Source organism: Marmota monax, unplaced genomic scaffold (assembly GCF_021218885.2).
Source record: "Marmota monax isolate L192 unplaced genomic scaffold, Marmota_monax_Labrador192_F-V1.1 WCK01_AAM20220418_F8-fsc00153, whole genome shotgun sequence".
Classification (NCBI taxonomy): domain Eukaryota; kingdom Metazoa; phylum Chordata; class Mammalia; order Rodentia; family Sciuridae; genus Marmota; species Marmota monax.
Window position 1 is genome coordinate 3172739 of NW_026692146.1, and position 20417 is coordinate 3193155.

Consider the following 20417-nt stretch of genomic DNA (forward strand, 5'->3'; position numbering starts at 1 on the left):
GTTGCATTGACTTCAACACACGAGCTTTCAGGGGATGTTTCAGACACACCATAATACCATGGTAATTAATGCCTGCTACTTCACAGTGTCTTTTTCCTCCTTCTTTTTCGTGGTATTGGGGATTAAACCCAGGGGTGCTCTACTACTCAGCTATATCTCTGGCTCTTTTTATTTTTTATTTTGAGACAGGTTTTCACTAAGTTGCCCAGGCTGGCCTCAAACTTTCAATTCTCTGCCTCGGCCTCCTGAGTGGTTGGGAGTACAGGCATGCACCACCACACCCCGCTTACAGCACTATTTAAAATGATTGCATAGCATTCTATCTTATTGATGTACCCTAATTCACCTAACCAATCTTCTGCTTGTGCTGGTTTATAATTGAATCAGATGTAGAGAGGTCAAGGTACCAACTAACATGTATTTCCTGTGTACCTCTTCAGTGTCCAGTTGCCAAGGGAAGGAGGAAAGAAGTATTGGTCATGGTCCTGGTCTTTAGGAAGCCAAAGGTTTGCATACACCACACCAGGAATGCCTGGAGACTCTATCTCTGTACCAGAGTTGAGAGAAGGAAGTGAGGGCATATGAGAGGACTGTTGTGGTGAGGAGGCAGAGCTGGGTTCAAGCCCAGCCTTAGCCACTAAGTAGATGGGATAACCAAGCTTTGGGTAAGTTATCTGGTCCCAGCCCCAAAGCATCAGTATACTCATCTGTAAAATAGGTTAACTGGTGATATTCACACCTTGGAATATTATTCAACTTTAAAAATGAATACTGTACTGATACATACCACAACATTGAATACATCTTAAAAACATTATACTAAGTGAAAGAAGTCAGGCCTGAAAGGTCTCATCTTGTATGATGGCATTCTTCGAAATATTCAGAACAGGCAAATTTATAGAGACAGAACTCACAAACTGTGGTTGCCACAAACTGAGAGGAATGGGGAGTAACTGCTGTGGGGTCTCTTTTAGTGGCGGTAGAGTTATTTGGGAATCAATAGAGGTGATGATTGCACATTATTGTGGATATGCTCAATGCCACAATTATTCACTCTAAAATGGTGATGGGGTTCTCCTTTAGGGGTGCTGAGAGATGGCAAGAAGGAGGGCACATTAACCAGATGTCAGGGTACAGTAGAGTCAGGGAATATCTGTTTGCTTTGTTCCCAGATTTTTTTGTTGTCTCAAGACTCAATCTCTTTGGGATTCCTGTAGGGAGAATGGCTTGATTTCTCGATGATCCTAAACAACTGCCAGGAGGCAGGGGAGCTCTAAGGCAGGTCGCTTTGGCTTGCCCCTGGTTCCCACTGGGGTGCTGGTGTGCACAAGTTTCTGTTAAGAACTGAGTGGAGGTTTGGAGGTGTGGGCAGATCCATCCCCACCACTTATATATAGCTTATATGCTATGGAATCTTGAGCTTGTCATTAAATTCTGAGAGCCTCAGTTTCCCAACCTGTCAAATGGGAGAAATGGTAGAGGCAGCATGGATTGTTGGGGAATTAGTAGAGGCCCTGTGGGCAGGACAATGCCTGGCTTGGTAGAGCCACTGCTTCCTCCTATCAGTAGGTGGGAGAGGGCTACTATATGATTATGCTGAGTTGCCATTCATTTCTAAGTGGATGTATATGTGTGCTAAGTCTCATAAGCAGGTTTGTAACTGAGGTCTATGTGAAGTACGATGCTGGTCAGAGTCTATGAAAATATTGGGTAGCATCATGTACAACCACAAAAATGGGAAGTTCTACTCCATTTATGTATGATGTGTCAAAATACACCCTACTGTCATATATAACTAAAAAGAACAACAAAAAAAAAACATCGGTAGGAAAAAAATCCCAATGTATTTAGGGTTTTTATTAGCTGTCAGATAAAAAATATGGCTGTATCTCCTAACAGAGAAGTGGAAATGAGGGGACTGCCTGGGCTGTTGAAGGCCACTTTCTGACTGCCAGGCTTTGTGTAATGTACAACCAGGGCATGACTCAGGCCCTCTATAAAACCCCAGACATTTGTAAGGGAACCCTAGAACACTGGGGGAAAGGGGAGCAGGAATGGCCAGGTGCTGAAGAATTTAGTACAAATGAAACACCTACCAGGCATTTGGTCATCTCTGTCTGTCCCCTTAGCCTCTGCAACTCTAAATACAGCACTGGCTTTTTTTCACTTTCTTGAGCTATATAGGGCAGATGGCCTAAGTACCCCCTCTGAACAGGATGCTCCTGCATGATGCATAGGACAGGGTGGGATCCTTTCTGTAGTAGCCTCTGTGTGTCCTTGGCCCTAGCACTGTGGGTTTCTTCTCTGTACCCAAGTTCCTTGGGGAGAGGGTGGGGGGTGGGGGGTAGGTCTAAAGACCCATCCTGGGTCCAGGGTTCATCCAAGTCTGTTCTGGGCAGGGAGAAGAGTAACTTGGACTTTCTGAGGCAGAGAGGGGGACAGAGGCCAGCTTTTAGGCTTCAAAAACCCCTTCTTATAATTTGAGAGTTTGTGGACAATCCCTGTCACTCCTCCTGTCTTCCCTCTGCTGGCTTTCAGGTTTCCACCAAAGAGAGCCTGGAGGAAAGAAGAGATTGGAAACACAAAATAGTTTTATGAGATTATCTATTTGCAACCCTAATTTTTAAAAAAATAATTGGTCAAGGGAGAATTAAAACCTAGCTGAAAAGTAGTATAAAGATTGTACATGGGGGCTGGGTTTATGGCTCAGTGTTAGAATGCTTGTCTAGAATGTGTGAGGCACTGGGTTTGATCCTCAGCACCATATTTAAATAAATAAATAAATAAATAAAGATGTTATGTTCATCTACAACTAAAAAAATATTTTTAAAAAAGATTGTATATATAGATTTTCAGTTCTGTCATACTTTACTTCCCAATGTACAATTGGTTGGAAATAAATTAAGAATTGAGTTCTGGGGCTCGGTCTGTAAGTTGGTGGTACAGTGCATGCTGAACATGTTTCATTCCCAGCACCAGAAAAAAGAAAGAAGGGGGTGGGTGAAAGAGAGAAAGGAAGGAAGGTCATCCCCAGGAGATTATGATGTGCAGCCAGGTTCTGGAACTGCTGTACTCAGTCTTCTTTCAAACATCTAGAAACCAAGGTTCAGAGAGGGTGAGGGCCTTGTCCAAGGTTAACAGGGATGCCTTTCTGGCCTCCATCCCTTGGGCTCTGTTTCCTCAGCATGTTGTCCCAGTCTCCCCTCCTCAGGGAAATGACAAATTTCATTCCTAACAAGGGTTCCCTTTTCAGTTTCCCACAGCCCTCACGCCCTAGGTGTGGCTGATTGGCATGCTAATTCCCCTCTGCATCACCCTCCAGGTGGCTTCACAACTACCTGTTAGCTGGAGAACCACTTCCTCCAGCCACTCTGCCAAGGCTTCAAAAACCTGGGAGAAACTTAATATGGCTCCAAGAGCCTTTCATCCCATTATTGCCTTTCATCTGAGCCTTTTAACGTGTGGTGAAAAGTTTCAATTACTCAAGAAGCCCCATGAAGAAGGTAGTGGGCAGGTATCACGTTCCCCTTTCCCCATTTCGCTGTTGGCAAAACTGAGGCTCTGGGAAAAGCTGTCAGTAGCCCCAGCTGAAGAGCTGTGAATCTTCAGCTGGGTACTTAGTTCCTTTTGAGATAAATCAGTTGACAGAAACTTGCAGGGGCGAAAAAGAACCCCACTGAGTCTTCCAGAAAGAGATAAGGATTCAGACAGTTGTTGGATGGACACCCTCCTACATCCCCTTGTACTTCAGCACCATAGGTGGGCACTTTCCTGACCTTGGCACCCTCAGGAGTTCAAGGTCCCAGCTCCTCATACAACCACGGCATCAGCAGCCACCTTTGGAGCTGGCCCCAGGAGCTCACTGCCCACCAGGAGCTCACAGACCAGATGGGAGACAAGAGGAGCACACCTGAAAAAACACTGACTTTGCAAAGCAGCTCAGTGAGATGTGACAGACGGGGCCAGGGGCCAGCCATGCTGTTGCCTGCTAGGGGGCTGGCCAGGTGGAGGCCAGGGACAGCAGACAAAGCTATGAGTAGATCCCATGTGATTGTGTAGGTCCCTCCACCCCACTCAATCTGTAGTCTCAAGTGCATCAGCACCAACACTCATGAAAGAAGGACCCAAAAGACACAACATTTTCTAACAGGTTCAGGACCATGTACATGTCAGCAATGGCTTGGGTGGAGCTAACCAGTTTAAAAAGTGTCTTGGCTCCTCTCAGGTACAAGGTACATTTTGTACAGCTCTGAGAGGTTAAGGGACTTGTCTGAGGACTGACAACTGATAAGGGACTAAAATAAAAACAAATTAAAGACTCTCCATCATTCATGGGATTGGAATATTCAGTTATTTGACCTAGAGAGAGGGGGAGCTGCTGCAGATCATTTTGTGGACTAGCAACAGAGACACCCTGAACCCCTCCATGTTTATTCTTTCATGAAATATTCACTGAGTTTTATTAAATTTTTTTTTTAGATATTGATGGGCCTTTATTTTATTCATTTATTTATATGTGGTGCTTCCCACATGCTACGCAAGTGCTCTACCACTGATCCACAACCCCAGATCCCCATCACTGAGTCTTTCTTATGTACCAGATTCTGGGCTGGTGTTGGGCGTGTGGTGACTATATCAGGCTCTGTTTCTAACAGTCTCCTTGAGAAACTGGACAGTCACACGAGACCAGTAAGGATGGGAATGAGGAATGGCTGACAGTGCCCTGCAGAAGACCTTAAGATCAGTCAGGGCAACTTTCAAATATTTGCATACCCACTTTTTTTTTTTTTAATGGTACTGGGGATTGAATCCAGGGATACCTTTTACCACTGAATTACATGCCTAGTCCTTTTTATTTTTTATTTTGAGACAGGGTCTCACTAAGTTGCCCAGGCTGGCCTTGAACTTTGTTATCCTCTTGCCTCAGCCTACAAATTATTGGGGTTGCAGTTGTGTGATATACCCATACTTCTATGTGGGACAGAACCCCAAGCTATCCATCTAGCTCAAGTCAGGAACTATGATGACTATGTGGGTGGAAGCGGAGTCACCAGGATGAGGCTGGCTCCAGACTGCAGAAGACACCCAGGCATAGTTAGTATGGGAAAGCTGTGGCTCTATAATAGGGGAGAGGCCCTTTAGAGTCTGAAGTACATTATCCCAAACAACCTCAGCCAGTCCCTTCTCCCCTAGGCCTGGCTAACTCGACCCCTCAGCTCTCAACTCAAAGTACCTCATGAAGTCCTAAGGAACAAATGTGCCCTGTCTTCAACCCAGAGTTCCCCCACAAACCCTAATTTTCCTCCTAGATGCTCTAGGTAGCAGATGCTGTTCAGGTTGCTAAGCCTTTCCTGAGCTAATGACTTCAAGAATACCTTTGGGTCAAGACAAAGGCTGTCCCAAAGACTCCAGCTCAAAGAGAACTCCCTTGGGGCTCTCTTGGAGTTCATTTACTTAACTTTGTTGTTCTCCCACCCTCAAAGTCAGTCAGATGATACCAAAGCAGGATTGGCCCTGGTAATGCCAAGGTCTTCTCAGAACTAGTGCATTCAGGTAATTTCCCTGCTGTATCCTGAGTCCTTTCAAATTTAGAACTCACAGAAGATTATAAGCATTTAAGACATGATCATTATAAAAAGTACAAATATTTTAAAAGCATGTAAATAAAGTATGAAAGCCTGGTTCCAATTTAGTTCCTTTCCCCTTACCAACGTGTGTATACACTGATATTGGGTTATGAGTTCAGAGATTTCTTTCAGTTATTTGATCAAATAAATATTGAGAAGCTATTACAGATATTTATAGTATCCCAGGCACATGAGGGGCATAATTTGCTATGGTTTGAATATGGTTTGTCCCCTCTGAAACTCATGTTGAAATTTGGTCCCCAGTATAAGTGTTGAGAGGTGCTACTTTGAAAGTGACTAAGCCATTAAAAAGAATTAATGCAGTTCTTGTACCAGAGATTGAACTCAGGGGTATTTGACCACCGAGCCACATCCCCAGCCCTATTTTGCATTTTATTTAGAGACAGGGTTTCACTGAGTTGCTTAGTGCCTCCCTTTTTGCTGAGGCTGGCTTTGAACTCGCAATCCTCCTGCCTCACCCTTCTGAGCTGCGGGGATTACTGGTATGAGCCACTGTGCCTGGCAATTAATGTAGTTATTTCAAGACTGAATTAGTTTACCACGAGGGAGTGGGGTGTTATGAGACCACCTCTCTTGTTTGTGTCCATTTGCCTTCTGCTGTCCACTATGAGCTGAAGTAACATGAAGTCCTTGTCAGTGCCAGGCTGTTAGACTTCCCAGCCTCTGGAACAGAATAAACAGAATAATTCTAATAAATAGAATATCTCAGTCTCAGATATTCTGTTATAGTCACAGAAAATAGGCAAATATACAGTAATATTAAACACTTATGCCCATCAATAAATTGTAATATTGTTAGAGAAACAAAATTATACAAAAACTAAACATGAAAAAAATATATGAAGTCACAGAAAAGCCTTACATGAAAGGCTTGATAATAGTGGCTGCCTCTAGATAGCTATGTATGTGGATCTTTATTCTGTGGTTTATATTTTATTCTATAATGTACACAATACAGTAATTCTATAATAAGAGAAGATATTACAGAAAATAGGACTAACATGAGAAGACTAGAGACCAACATGTAATTAGCTAAGGAACTGTGAGGTGGGCAGTTTCAGGTAGAGAGACCTAGGTTTCTAGGGGAAGCAGGACTTGAACCTGGTCTTGCAGGGTGAGTGAGATTTGTGACGAGTATCAGGAGGAGGCAGCACATTAGCCTACAAGAGGAGCAGGGAGTAGACTAGTGGGGTTTTAGGGGGGAAGAGGGATAGCCTAAAGGCGGAGCAGGTGGCCCAGGCCCTGGTATGATCCCCACTACCTTAAGCCTCCTGAGTCCACTTCTTGTTGTTTTTGCAGTGCTGGGGATCCAATATAGGGCTCTGTGCATGCTAGGTAAGCCCTCTGCCACTGAGCCACACTCACCTCACTTTTCACCCTACTGGTCACATCCATGAAATCACATGCAGAGAGGCTTTTCAGAATCCCTTGCCTCCAAGGGCCACCCAGGGACCTCCAGGCAAGGAAGTGCTTGGTAAATCCACTATTAGGCCTACAAAAGCTCCTAGGGTGGACCCTTGAGCTCAGTACTCTACATAGAGAAACTCTCTTGCCCCACTCCATGTCTCCAGCCTGGGAGCCCAGGACCAAGTGAGCAAGGGGCAGGAGTGGCCCTCCAGGGTAGACTCCACTGCAGGGGCCCCAAGGTGGGACCCAGCCTGTGTAGCCTTCCCTGCCCTGGCTGCTGGAGGGATGTTTCCACTGTGTTCGAAGCAGGAATAGGGCAGTGTGGTAGGCTTCCTCCACCTCACTTTGGGTGGCTGTCTGGACTGTCACTGGGCAAGTCTCTACACCAGATTTGTGAGTGATCAGTTCTAAGCTGATCCTCTGCTGTGGGTCTTCTTGCTATGGGAGCTGGCATGATTCTAGCTCTTCCCCATTTTACGGAAATCAACACATAAAATTCCTAGAGACATTCCAGAACTCAAACCAGAGCCCCCAGAAACAGGCACAGGACAATGTGGGAGAAGCAGGACCTGTGACCCCCAGTGTAGAAGATTGTGTGCAAAAGGAGAAAATGGTCCAAAGTAGAGAAAGAAACTGGCTTTTCCTTCTCTATGTGGACTACATCATCCTCCAGGGTCCTTGGCTATCAGGGTCCCTGCCCCCTGCTTCAAGTCAGGGGTAAAGTTCAGGTCCTGAACAAGGCAAGGCCTCACCTACTGACTCTGGTTCTCTGTCCTCACATGCTCTGCATTTGTACCTTGGTTCACACTGTTAAGCTATACCCCAAGCCCCTCCTCCTTCTTCTTCTTTTTGGCTTTTGACTTCTGCTTTATTTATTTATTTTAAAATAGCTTCAAAGTTTTAACTGGTATTACTAGATTCTAAGAAAAAGTGGAATAACTTTTTTCCACACTCCTTTTGTAATTGGTGCCTTACAGTTGTGCATAGCGGTGGGATTTGTTGTTACCCGCTTATTATTCTTATTAATGCTTACATAATGCTATGTTTGGCCAGGGGGAGCCTCTTCAAATTATTTCTCGAGCGCATTTGCTACCTCAGTAGTTTGCAATGGCCTAAATATTCCCAGCTTATGTATTTGTTCTCCTAAGCTTAGAATAAGCCACTTTTCAAAGGAGCATTTTTTCTCCTTTTAGTGGGAAATGGTACATAGATACCAGAGTCTCAGTGTTAATAAGTTTAAATAATCTTAGAGTAAGCAACCAAGTTACAGGGTTCTCTGTGGCACTCTTTGTAAAGTGATAAACCTCAAGTGAAAGCATATTTGAGTACTATATGGGAATGAGCTGAGTCTGGGTCTGAGATCCCCATGGGCCGTAAGTCAGCTGACCTAGACTGGCTTCAAAGCAGGACAACCACTCATCCAAGCAACCAGGCTGTGAACAGAATTCTCCTGACCCGCTGCCGCCTGGGGCCATGCAGTTGGCTGAACAGAGTAGATAATTTCCATCAGAAAGAAGGAGAGGAGTTATTTTCTCCTCCATCTAAATAAGAAGAGAGAGTTCAAGTGTGAAAACTAAATGGCCCAGCTGAGAGAATAGAACTGTTTATTCAAAACCACCTCTCCCTGGCTGGGGATGCAGCCCAGAGGTAGAGCACTTGCCTGGCATGTTCAAGGCCCTGGGTTTGATCCCCAGTACTGCAATAATAAATACATACATACATACGCCCCTTTCTAGCACACACTAAAATGGACTAGGGGCTGGGAGCATGGTTCAGTGGTAGAGCATTTATTTAGCATGCATTATATCCTGGGTTCAATCCCTAGCACTGCATTAAAGAAAAATTTAATGGCAAATCTTTAGGGCTGGGTGTTTAGCTCAGCATAAAGAAGGCCCTGGATTTGCTCCTAGCACCAAAAACAATCAATGTTTAGGATCCATTTGAAAGTATCTTCTTATATCCTTCATGTACCAAAGTGATTAGATTAACTTAGGGTGCTATTTCACCTGCTTGGATGTTCTCCTGATAATATAGGCAACCCACTGAAAAACAGTACTTTGGAAATACACATCCAATACATGTAGGCTGAGGCCGAGTTCAGACTGATCTTAAGTTACTCTAGGTATCTGCTAACACATTAATAAACTATGTGAGAACAGAAAAGACAGGTATTCACAAGTTTCATGTTCTCCTGAGTCTCTCTCTCTTTACTTGTCCCTGTCTAGAATGACTTTGCATAGGATACATGATATATATTAATTCAACACCAAGTCACATGCCATGGAGAGTCAGAGTTCCATAGGTCTACTCTACTATTAGAAGAAAACAGAATGATTGCAACTAAATAAGAGGGCTGGGTGTGTAGCTCAGGTGGAGCACTTGCTTATCATGCAGGAAGCCATGGCTTCCATCCCCAGCACTTCAAACAAACAACCAAACAAACAAAAAACACACAAACTAAAGGAGGTTTACTTCAAGCAACAACATTAAACTTGTAGCTACAGAAAACTTTAACAAGTAAGTGATTTCAAATTGCCACCTTTAAAAACATTTTTATTGGCATTTATTTTATGCTGAATTTATTCCTGTGGCAAAACTTTCTGTTTCTTCAGTTTCTTCTGGGATATCTTTTTCTTCTGTATAACCTTCTCTTCTGGGTTAGGAACAATTTGTTCTTTTTCAGTAAGGATTGCCTCAATGTGGCTGGGGAGCTCATGTACAGGTTAATTGGATCAAGAACTCTCTGTGGTGATGCATTTGGGTGTTTTGTTCTGGATGTGCTTAATGGCCAGAGAATCTACGTCTACACCTGAAGTTCAGCCTTTCTTTCTTTCTTTCTTCTTTCTTTCTTTCCTTCCATCCTTCCTTCCTTCTTCTTTTTTTTTTTTTTTGTGTGTGTATTGAAAACACACAGGATTGAAAACTCGGGGCACTTGACCACTGAGCCACATCCCCAGCCCTATTTTGTATTTTATTTAGAGACAGGGTCTCACTGAGTTGCTTAGCACCTCACTTTGGCTGAGTCTGACTGTGAACTCAAGATTCCCCTGCCTTAGCCTCCAGGAGCCTCTGGGATTATGGGTATGCACCACTGTGCCCAGCTACCCTCTGCATATTTTAAGCATAAACATGTGTAGCAAAAATTCAGCACTCTTTTTAGGCCATAAATCCTGGGTCCAGCTCCAATGCTTGGCCTGGGCACACCGGCCAACTCCACATTGTAAAGTGACATCTTTCAGATATACGTGTGATGGCCTTGGCAGTTTCATGGGTGTTCTTAAAGTGAACACCCATGAAAGATTTCAGCCTCTTTTTTTTTTTTTTTTTTTTTTTAAAGAGAGAGGGAGAGAGAGAATTTTAATATTTATTTTTTAGTTTTTGGCAGACACAACATCTTTGTTTGTATGTGGTGCTGAGAATCGAACCCGGGCCGCACGCATGCCAGGCGAGCGCGCTACCGCTTGAGCCACATCCCCAGCCCTCAGCCTCTTGATTTGCATGATTTCGTGGGGTTTTCTGTGTCAAGACAATAATGAGTCATTTTTACAGATCACCTTAGGCTGCTTCCAAACTGCCACTTTTGAAGAAAGACCACTTATGAACACAACGGTAATACTTAACACATTATTCAGTCAAATCTATATGAGACTGGGATAAAATAAGGTGGCCATTTCCATGACCTGGAATTCTGTTTAAACAATAAAAATGGAAATCTAGAATTCAAATGTAGTATATGATTGTTGTACCAACTAGACACATCTATACATACACATAAAAAGTTAGCAAAGAAAAATGATTTCCTAGATGATGGCATAAATCTTTACTGGTAAATATGAGAATCACTAGCTGCATATGGTGATTTGACTTTAAATCAATTGAAATGAAATAAAATTGATAGTTCCATTGATAGTGCCAGGTGCAGTGGTGCACACCTGTAATCCCAGCTACTCCAAAGGCTGAGGCAGGAAGATTCAAGGACATCCTCAGCAACTTAGCAAGACACTGTCTTAAAATTTTAAAAAAATAATAAAAAGGACTGGGGATGTAACTCAGCAGTAGAGTGTCCCTGGGTTCAAGCCCCAGTACTGAAGGAAAAAAAAAAAGGGAAAGAAAAACAATTCAGGTAGTCACAGTAGCCAGTAGTCCCATTTTCAGTGCTCAAAAGGCATTTTGCAGAAAGAAATGTCAGTCAAATGTTGAGAATCATATATTCAGTCATTTCAGAGCTTCATTTCCCATAAGCTTGGAGAATTAGTTGTTTCCTTTCTCTGAGGTTGAAACATTCTTTGCAAACTTATGGGTTAGCAATGGGGAGTGTGGTCATGAAAGACTCACACAGAGGAGTGAGTCTTTGAGTACAAATAATTGGAAGAATAAAAATAATTGTTCTTTTTAAAAACTCAACATGAGTTCAAAATCTATTTTGTGTTTGCTATTTGAATTTATAAGGTGCTGCTTAACCAATACAAAAAGCCTTCTTAACCTTTTATCACTTTCCTGGCGCATTAATACCTTTGGGAGGGTGCTGTCTTTTGGTCTCTTCAAACCACTAGCTCCAAAATAAACTTCAGAAACTGAAGAGGCCTGGGCAGCAAGAGGACAGGAAATCAAAGCGGGGCCAGGATCAAAGAGGCAAACAGCTCTGTGGATCTCAGGGTGGAAGTAGAGCCTTGGCTGCTTTTTCCTGGTTTTCCCTTTAATAAACCCCCAGGGCTCCTCTGCCAGGTCTTAGGCAGGATGAGAGGGATGGACTTGAACAACAAAGAGCTGGGGAAGAGAGTACTTAGCACATGGGGAGGAGAGGCAGACCACTGTGATATTTGGGTGTTGATAACAGGAACTTGATGGGAAATGCTGAGGATGAAGAATGGGGACAGTCACCCTGAGTAGCCCCATCCTTTCTAAACTGGGCTGCTCTAAAGTGGACCTGGATCCACATAATGGTGCCTTTCTTATTTGTATTTATTGGCCCTCCCCCATTATCTTCTATTTCACTGTGTCCGTTTCAACAGATGTTACTGACAGACCAAATATGAATAATTGCCAAAACTGCTCAGCAAATCAAGTGGTAAACTAGCCCCAGTGTTAGAGAGGGGGACTCCAGATCCTAATCTCAGTGATTGCTGTCTTCAGCTAACTTTGAACTTCAGTTGGTAATCTGAAACTAGCAAACTGACATGTTTCTGAAGAACAAAATACTTTATGAAGCCTTAAATTTCACAGATTATCTAATTTTGGAAAGTAACCTACAATAATAACTTTTTAAAGTTATTGCCAAGGAGTGGGCTCTTTCCATTTTTTTTTTCTGGTTGGGGAAAAGGGTATAAAAGAATTACCAAGTATTCATTTTATGTTTGCAGCAGGGTAAATGAGTAAAGAATTTAGAACATGTATTTTATGAAAACTACTCAAACAAAAGAGGAGAAGGTATTTATATTTCAAGTAAATTGCATATTAGTCTTTTGTAGACTCTATAGTGGTTCCATCTCCCCAACCCTAGTCAATGAAAATTCCAAGCAACTTGGGAAATCCATTCCCAGAGTGATGTGTTATCTCTTTCCAGGTATATCACACTGCCTTTTCTGCTTCGATTTTGTATAATACATTTTTTTTAAGTCAAATTTCTCCCCCTTTCTCATTAGTGTTCTTTTTTCTTTTCTGGTATTTTTCCAGAATACCACATTGCATTTAGGCTTTAAAAAACCCAAAAACCAAAACAAATCAAACCAAACCAAAACAAAACAAAACAAAAAAACCCCCAAAGATTTTAAAATGTATTTATAAGCCAGTTATGGTGGTGCACACCTGCAAAACCTGGTTACTCTGGAGTTTGAGGCAGGATTGCAAGTTCAAGGTCAGCAATTTAGCAAGACCCTGTCTCAAAAAAAAGATAAAAAGGGGCTGTGAGGGGCTGGGGTTGTGGCTCAATGGTAGAGCGCTCACCTAGCATGTGCTAGGTGTTGGGTTCGATCCTCAGCACCACATAAAAATAAATATAAAATAAATGTATTGTGTCCAACTACAACTAAAATAAATAAATAAATGAATAAATAAATAAATAAACAAACAAATAAATAAAAGGGCTGGTGATGTAGCTCAGTGGTAGAGCACTCCTGGATTAAATCCCTAATACCTATTTAAACAAAACAAAAAAAGTATTGACAACAATAATAAAAGCACATGATTAAAAAAATAGCAATAAATCAGTATTGAAGTATACAAGTCTCTCCAACCACTCACTCCCCATGCCAACCCTGAGTTTCCACTATATAGGTTATTTTTTAGGCATATGCAAACATACTCAATAAGACATTAATTTAGAGAAAAAAGAGAAAAAAATGGGAGACTGAAATTTTATTCTTGTTAAGTAAGCTTCCACTGGCACACAAACCCTTGGGAAAACAGTCATAAGAAACTAATGCCTGCTTAGACAGTATGGAGAATTATCAAACTGCAAATTGAAAGATGAAATTTCTTACTTAGTTTAAAAGACAAGGAAAGACTACATTGCACGTTTGGATAGCTTCATTAAACCCCAGGAGCTTGCAGGAATGAGCAGGCACTCCACTCATCTCCCCAGGTTCATTTCCCTGGCTTTTTACAAAATAGGTAGGGTAGGGGTTCCCTCAGCAAGTGAGCCAAGTGAGCAGATGGTGGCAGAGGAATGATGCTTGAATGAAGGACCCAGGGGAATTTCCACAAAATAGGCTGAAGAATTCCTATGACCCCTGGGCAGAGTGTCTGGGTTACCCAGACTATCACTAGCTGTTAAGCTTCCACTGGCAGCCAGCAACCAGCAAGCCTCTGGTGTTCTCCTGGGGTTGACTTCCCTGTCCCTGTAGCTACAGTAATGCATCCAACACTGCAGCCTGGACCAGGAAACGAATGAGCTCCATGTTCCTGAAAGACAACAACCTTCAAGACTGAAAAGGGGCCAGGGCTTCACCCTCCTCCTAAGGGTGACTGGGAAGCTCAGTGTGACCACAGGAGTCAAGTCTGGAGGTCAGCCTAGTACTCTGGGTTCTGGGTTCTTTGGGCCTCTGCCTGGATTCTGGTGTATTTCCTGATTTGTAAATTTGGGATGAGAATGCCTACTTCACAAGAACACACATAAAGCATAGCATAGTGACATTCATACATTTTTTTTTTTGAGATAATGGATTAAAGACTAAATGAGCATAGAAAATTAAAAAGTCTGACCTCTCATCCTATACATTCTGGGCCTGATATAATAGAGGAAGGGAACTGGGAGGAAAAGGAGAGAGAGTGGGAATCTGGTGGTAGACGGACATGCAGGGAAGGAGCATGGTCAGGCTGCCTAAGAGGATCTTAAGGGCCGGAAGGGGAGTCTTAGACGCAATCTCTGACCGCCCCACCCCTATCCCAACTGGACAAGATTTAAGCCTAGAGCTCCTCTTTGCAGGAGCTCCCGAAAAACATTCTGCTTTGACCCCTGCAGTGTCCGCTCAGAATGAAAACAGCCAAGCTCTTTTGAGATTTCTATTATCCTTTTAGAATAGAGACAGTAAAGAGCCCGCTTTGAGTCAGCGACAATGAGTGAACCCTCCTGGTGGAAGCAGCACTCAGGTGCTGGAAGCCTGAGGACCTGGGCCTCGGTGCTCCTCTCCCGAGGGCTTGCACCACGATGACATTCAGGCCACGGATTTATCTTTCTATAAAGCAATTCAGTGACATCCAATTCAAGAGACATTCATTTGAGGGTATAACACTCAATAGATCTGAATGAATGAAAGAGGGGGGAAAGAAACATAAACCATAACCAAAGTACTAATCAGGATAAAATGGGAGCCTTAAATGAGTCCCAAAGGATAAAGCAAAGAATAGTTACTTCAGAAGAACAAAAACTTCATGGAGTGCCTTTTATCTACTCCTGCAGCTAGGCCTGTCTGCAGGCGGGCTGGGGGCTAGGGGGGTGGAGAGGTGGGGGTGGGGGGAAGGGGACGAGCTAAATGGGGTTGTATTGTCAACCCTGCTCAGACTCCTTATTGGCAGGCCATGCGGATATTCCAGGTAGGAGGCTAAGACCCCCCTTTTCAGGATGAGTATCCTGCCCTTCTTTGAGGTCCCTTTATCTTTTCTCTCCTACCCTCCTCGGATTCAGGATGTGTTAGGACAGGGCTGGGCTGTTTGACCAACCTGGTATAGGGTCTAGCACATAGCAGGGGGAGGAGGTAAATAAATATCTTTGATGATGACAGGGGAGACAGCAGGCAAGGCTCAAAGCCTGGCCATGTGAGTCCGAGCTGGGCCCTCGGTCGCTCTGAGGGGCCGATCTGATTCAGAGCAGGAGGTTCTGACTGCGTTTGGCCTCTGCTCTCTGGACAGCCCCTCCCGGAGCAAAGCTCGCCTCAGGGTCTTAAGATGTTGATTGCGGTGGCAGGGAGTTGGAGGATGGGCGGCGGAGGGGGCCGCGGGGGCTCCCGGCCCAAGTTCACGCCTCCCTCCCTCCGTCCCAGGCTCAACGGAAGCGATTATTCCCACCGGCGTCTGGCGGGGCTGGGGGCGGGCCCGCACCCAGAAGAGACACGGGCCTCCCCGCGCCCAACTCTTTGATGGCTCCGCTACCGCCGGCCCCCTCCCTCGGCCCGTGGGCCGGTATAACTGGAGGCGCACTGGGGTCCCAGGAGGCGCACTGGGGTCCCGGAGCGATGGCCGCAGCAGACTCCCAGCAGCTACAGTTCCCGGAGGGCGCCGCGTTCCCCGCGTACCGGTCCGCTCACGCCGGCGGGGCGCTTCTGCCTCTGCCAAGTCCCGCCGCTGCCCTGCTCCCCGCGCCCCCGGCTGGCCCCGGTCCCGGCCCGGAGAGCCGCGCTCCGGCGCCCTTCGCGGGCTTTCTGGGCAGGGGCCCTGGACCCGCCGCGCAGCCACCCGCCGCGCAGCCACCCGCCGGCCTAGGCTCACCTGCGCCCCCCAAAGGCGCGGCCGCCCAGTCGGCGTCGCAGCGCCGCAAGCGCACGTCGTTCAGCCAGGAGCAGCTGCAGCTGCTGGAGCGCGTCTTCCGCCAGACTATGTACCCCGACATCCACCTGCGGGAGCGCCTGGCAGCGCACACCCAGCTACCGGAGTCGAGGATCCAGGTGAGCTGCCCGCCACATTCACAGGTGCTCCCTGTGTGAAAGAGCAGGGAGTCAAAACCAAGATTCTTGGGCTCCGTGGGCCACACACCGGTGACCACTTACTTGGGGGACATTGAGCAAGTTGCTTTCTTTTGAGCTTCAGCGTTCTAGACTGCAATATAGGGATAATATCAGTGCGTGTTGCGTAAGGTGATTGTAAGGCTTAAATGAAATAATTTAGACATGCACGCAATGACATATCTCGTGTTAAGTATAATTAGGGCCCAGGAGGCTAGCAGGTCCCTAGAAAAGGTCAGAAATTAAATTCCCAGCAGGAAAGTGATATGGAAATAATTTTACATTTTTTTTCCTTATCCAGGAAGGCACAGATGAGGGAAGTGCAGTGGAGTCTCCCTCTGGCTTTGAGTCGGAACTCAAAATGGTAGTTGAGAGAGTGTAGGAATGGCTCACCAAGTTGCCCACTTTGTTGGCAGGTATTGGTCTGGGATTTGGGTTCAAAAGGATGTAGCATTTTGGGACAAAGCCTGAAACATTTGGAACTTCTTGTCAGTTTCAAAAATCGAGTGTAAAATGTTTATTGTCTTAAAACATTTTGATCAGAATCCTGGAGTTGGTAGGAGAAGCCTGCCTGTTTGTTTATTAGTCTGTAACTTGTTGGTCTGTCCAAGTGCAACTTTAAGTATGAGTCTTATTTAACCCTTGAAGAGTGTGGACTTGGGCTGGGGATGTGGCTCAAGCGGTAACGTGCTTGCCTGGCATGCGCGGGGCGCTGGGTTTGATACTCGGCATCACATATAAAATAAAGATGTGTGTCCACCGAAAACTGAAAAATAAATATTAAAAAATTCTCTTTCTCTCTTAAAAATATTTAAAAAAAAGAGTGTGGACTTGTTTTTTTTTTTTTTTTTTTTAATCTGTACCTCTGGCTGCTATACAATTGTCAGTTTCAACTGTTGGCAGGGAGGCTTCGGTATTCTTGGGAAATAGCAGAAAAAATGTATGCATTGAGGTGAAGTCTACTGAGCAAAATATTGATGTTATTGAAAAAGGAGTCAGACTTTCAAAAGCTGATTCTAAGTAATTTGAATGCTGATCATCTTTTTAAGTGCAGTAACATTTTTTCCTAAGAATTTTAAGTGCCTCTATTTCTTTGGCTCCCTTTTCCATTGCAAATGTCCCTATAAAAAGCATGGATAGAACCAGGCATAATTCCAGTTTAGCACTGGGGAATGCCAAGGCAGACAAAACCAGTTGCTCTGAACTTCTAACCATCAGATCAAGTGCTTTCTGAAAACCATAAAGCTCTGGAGCAGGGAGACAAGGATGTTAAACTGGAACTTCTATGAAGTATGCACAAGAACTCCAATCCAAAGCCATTTTTTTTTTCCTTCCATCTTCCAGGTATGGTTCCAGAACAGACGGGCCAAGTCACGGCGACAGAGTGGGAAATCCTTTCAACCTTCAGGGAGGCCAGAGCTTTTCCTCCACCACTCTGCTCCTGGGACTGAAACGAAATGTTTGAAGCCCCAGCTGCCTCTTGAGGTAGATGTGAACTGTCTGCCTGATGCCAGCAGGGCTGGAGGGGGCATCTCTGACTCTAGCTCCCAAGGTCAGAATTTTGAAACCTTTTCTCCTCTCTCTGAAGACATTGGTTCAAAGCTGGACTCATGGGAGGAACACATCTTTTCTGCCTTTGGTAATTTTTGAGGATTCTGGAAAAATTAAGGTTAAGCTCAGACAGATAAGACTCATGACTGACAGATCCACTCCAGAAAACCGTTTTGTCTGACTTCCATGTAAGGAAAATGTCCTTGTTAACCTTGATGATTTTGACCAGAACCTTCAATGAATCTTCACACATGGCCTGCTCTTCTTTCTCTATAGCTACTTACCTCCCCACCCAGGAATTCTGGCACTCATGTGTACCTGTGTATCTCCAAGTCTGCACATTCAATTTGGTCTGAAAACCTATGCCTTCTTGCCAGGGCTATTGTTATTTTTTGGACTGGTTGTTTAGAAATCATTTTATTTACCAGAACCCCTCAGCTTGCCTCAATTTCCCCTTGACCCTGACAGCTGCCACCTTCTCATGGTCCTTTTCCAAGGCTTATAACCTTAAGCTCACTCTAACCCATCTCCTCTATCCTCATCCTATCACCAAGATTTATTACTTTAAAAAAATGAGTATTTTATTTTTTAAATTGCTATGTAAAAATTGTATTTATGGCATACAATGGTGTTTTGATATATGTATATGTTGTGGAATGGCCAAATAAGCTATTTAACATGTGTTACCGCACATCCTTAACATTTTGGAGTGAAAACACTTAAAATCTACTCTTAGAAGTTTTCAAGAACACAATATATTAACTATAATCATGATATACAATAGATTTTTTTTGATACTGGGGATGGAACATGGGTGTTGCCCATGCTAAACAAATGCTCTACCACTAAGCTACATGTCTAACCCTATAATAGATCCATTGAACTAGTTCTTCCTAAATGAAATTTTGTGTCCTTTGACCAAAATCTCCCTGATCACCTCTTTTGTTTTCATTTGGCCTGTCGTCTTCATATCCAATCATTAATGACTCCACATCCAGATTATTTCAAGGGCCTCTAGCTTCTCACTTAGGTAAAATATATAACTCTTTTTAGAAATATGAAGGAACCTCCAATTGCTATCAGATTATTAAGTCTTTTCACTCTCTTTGATAACTGATGTCATAGTTAGCCTACAGGACAGCTATGCAAACCTTCTTCAGGTTATCTGTAATGTGTGCCTCTGTGTCAGTCATTTCTTTTGATTTAGGACTAATACCTTTCTATTTCAAAATATTTGAGACCTACCCTTTCAGAAACCTGACACTGGAATCTGATTTTTGTACCTATTTTTGTGATCGCTTCAACATTACCCTTAGCACTTGTTATTGTATTGCCTATGCAACTTCAGTGGATTATTAAATGCTTTTCACAAATGTCCCAATGGAATTTCTATTTAAATGAACTCTGTCCTTTAGATAGATAGCTCTTAGACTTTCTGAACAATTGCTCAATACATATTAAAATTGCCATGAAAAACATTTCTAAAGAATAAGTTTCTGCAAATATAGCCACTAATTGTTATCATAGGCTACTATGTTGAGAAATTTTAATCTGGTTTAAAAAAAAAGTATATTTTTGCTTGTTTCAAGTTTAGTAATATTTAGGAATATTTTGGCTTAGGGAGATTTCTTTTCCAATTTATAATTTTTAGTGTATGTAAATGAGTTTCTAAGTTAGCCCAATAGCAATAAAAATATTGTATTGAGATTTTGAGGTTTCAGACTCCTTATGGACAAAGTGTCTATGATGTGACGACAGGTAAGGTTTCCCTGTAAATTTGCTTTGTAGAAGGCAGCTCCTGGAAAACCATGGCAAGGGGTCAGAACGTCATGTCTTTATTGTGAGCCTGAGCTTACTTGAACTCTCAGTGTCTTAGGTTGCCCTTTCAGGGATGTTCAAGTTGTTTGTAATTTTCAGAGTAGCAAATTGGTTGAGTGCCCCTGAGTTCAATCCCTGGTTACCCACCCCCACAAATAACAACAACAACAACAACAACAAAAAAAAAAAAAACAAACAAGGAGGGGATGGGGATATGGTTCACTGGTAAAGTGCTTCCCTAGCATGAGTGAGGCCCTGGGTTTGAGAACCAGCACTGCAAAACAACAAAACAAAACAAAAATCCAAGGAGCTATGTGGAGTGGCACACACTTGTAAACCCAGCAGCTTCACCAACTCAGCAAGACCCTGTCTCAAAATAAAAAATCAGGACCAGGGATGTAACTCAGTGGTAGACCACCCCTGGGTTCAATCCCCAGTACTGGGGTATATGTGTCAGGAGAAGAAACCAAGGAAGTTCAGGCTTAGTAGCAAAAGGGACTTCTGAACCTTTTGAAAACTGAAACAAAAAGTGAGGTAATAAATATTAGATTGTATAAGTACTTACTTTGTGCCATGTAGCGTGCTCAGGGCCTACCCTGGCAGGGCTGGGAGGTCTCACAGTCACAGAGCATCATATTTAAACCTGTGTCATGGTCAAAAGAGATGGTACCAATACATTCACAAGACTGAAAGATATCTCATAAAACACTTTAAGCTTATGATCCACTAAGAATCTCATTCAAAAATAAAACTTGTGGGCTGGGATTGTGGCGCTTGCCTAGCACGGACGGACCCAGGTTTGATCCTCAGCACCACATAAAAATAAAGGCATTGTGTT

At 43.6% G+C, this 20417-nt stretch overlaps 1 protein-coding gene across 2 annotated transcripts; it reads left to right on the forward strand.

Moving 5' to 3' along the window:
- Window positions 1–15724: 15724 nt before the first annotated feature.
- On the forward strand, window positions 15725–19130 carry Mixl1 (Mix paired-like homeobox). Of its 2 annotated transcripts, none has more exons than XM_046418927.2 (2): window positions 15725–16177; window positions 17555–19130. In XM_046418927.2, the coding sequence occupies exons 1-2, from the start codon at window positions 15725–15727 to the stop codon at window positions 17858–17860; spliced, it is 759 nt and encodes a 252-aa protein (XP_046274883.1). In that variant the 3' UTR covers window positions 17861–19130. The 2 variants fall into 2 exon arrangements, with proteins under 2 accessions (XP_046274883.1, XP_046274884.1); XM_046418928.2 differs by having other exon boundaries at window positions 15725–16153.
- The last annotated feature ends 1287 nt before the right edge of the window (window positions 19131–20417 follow it).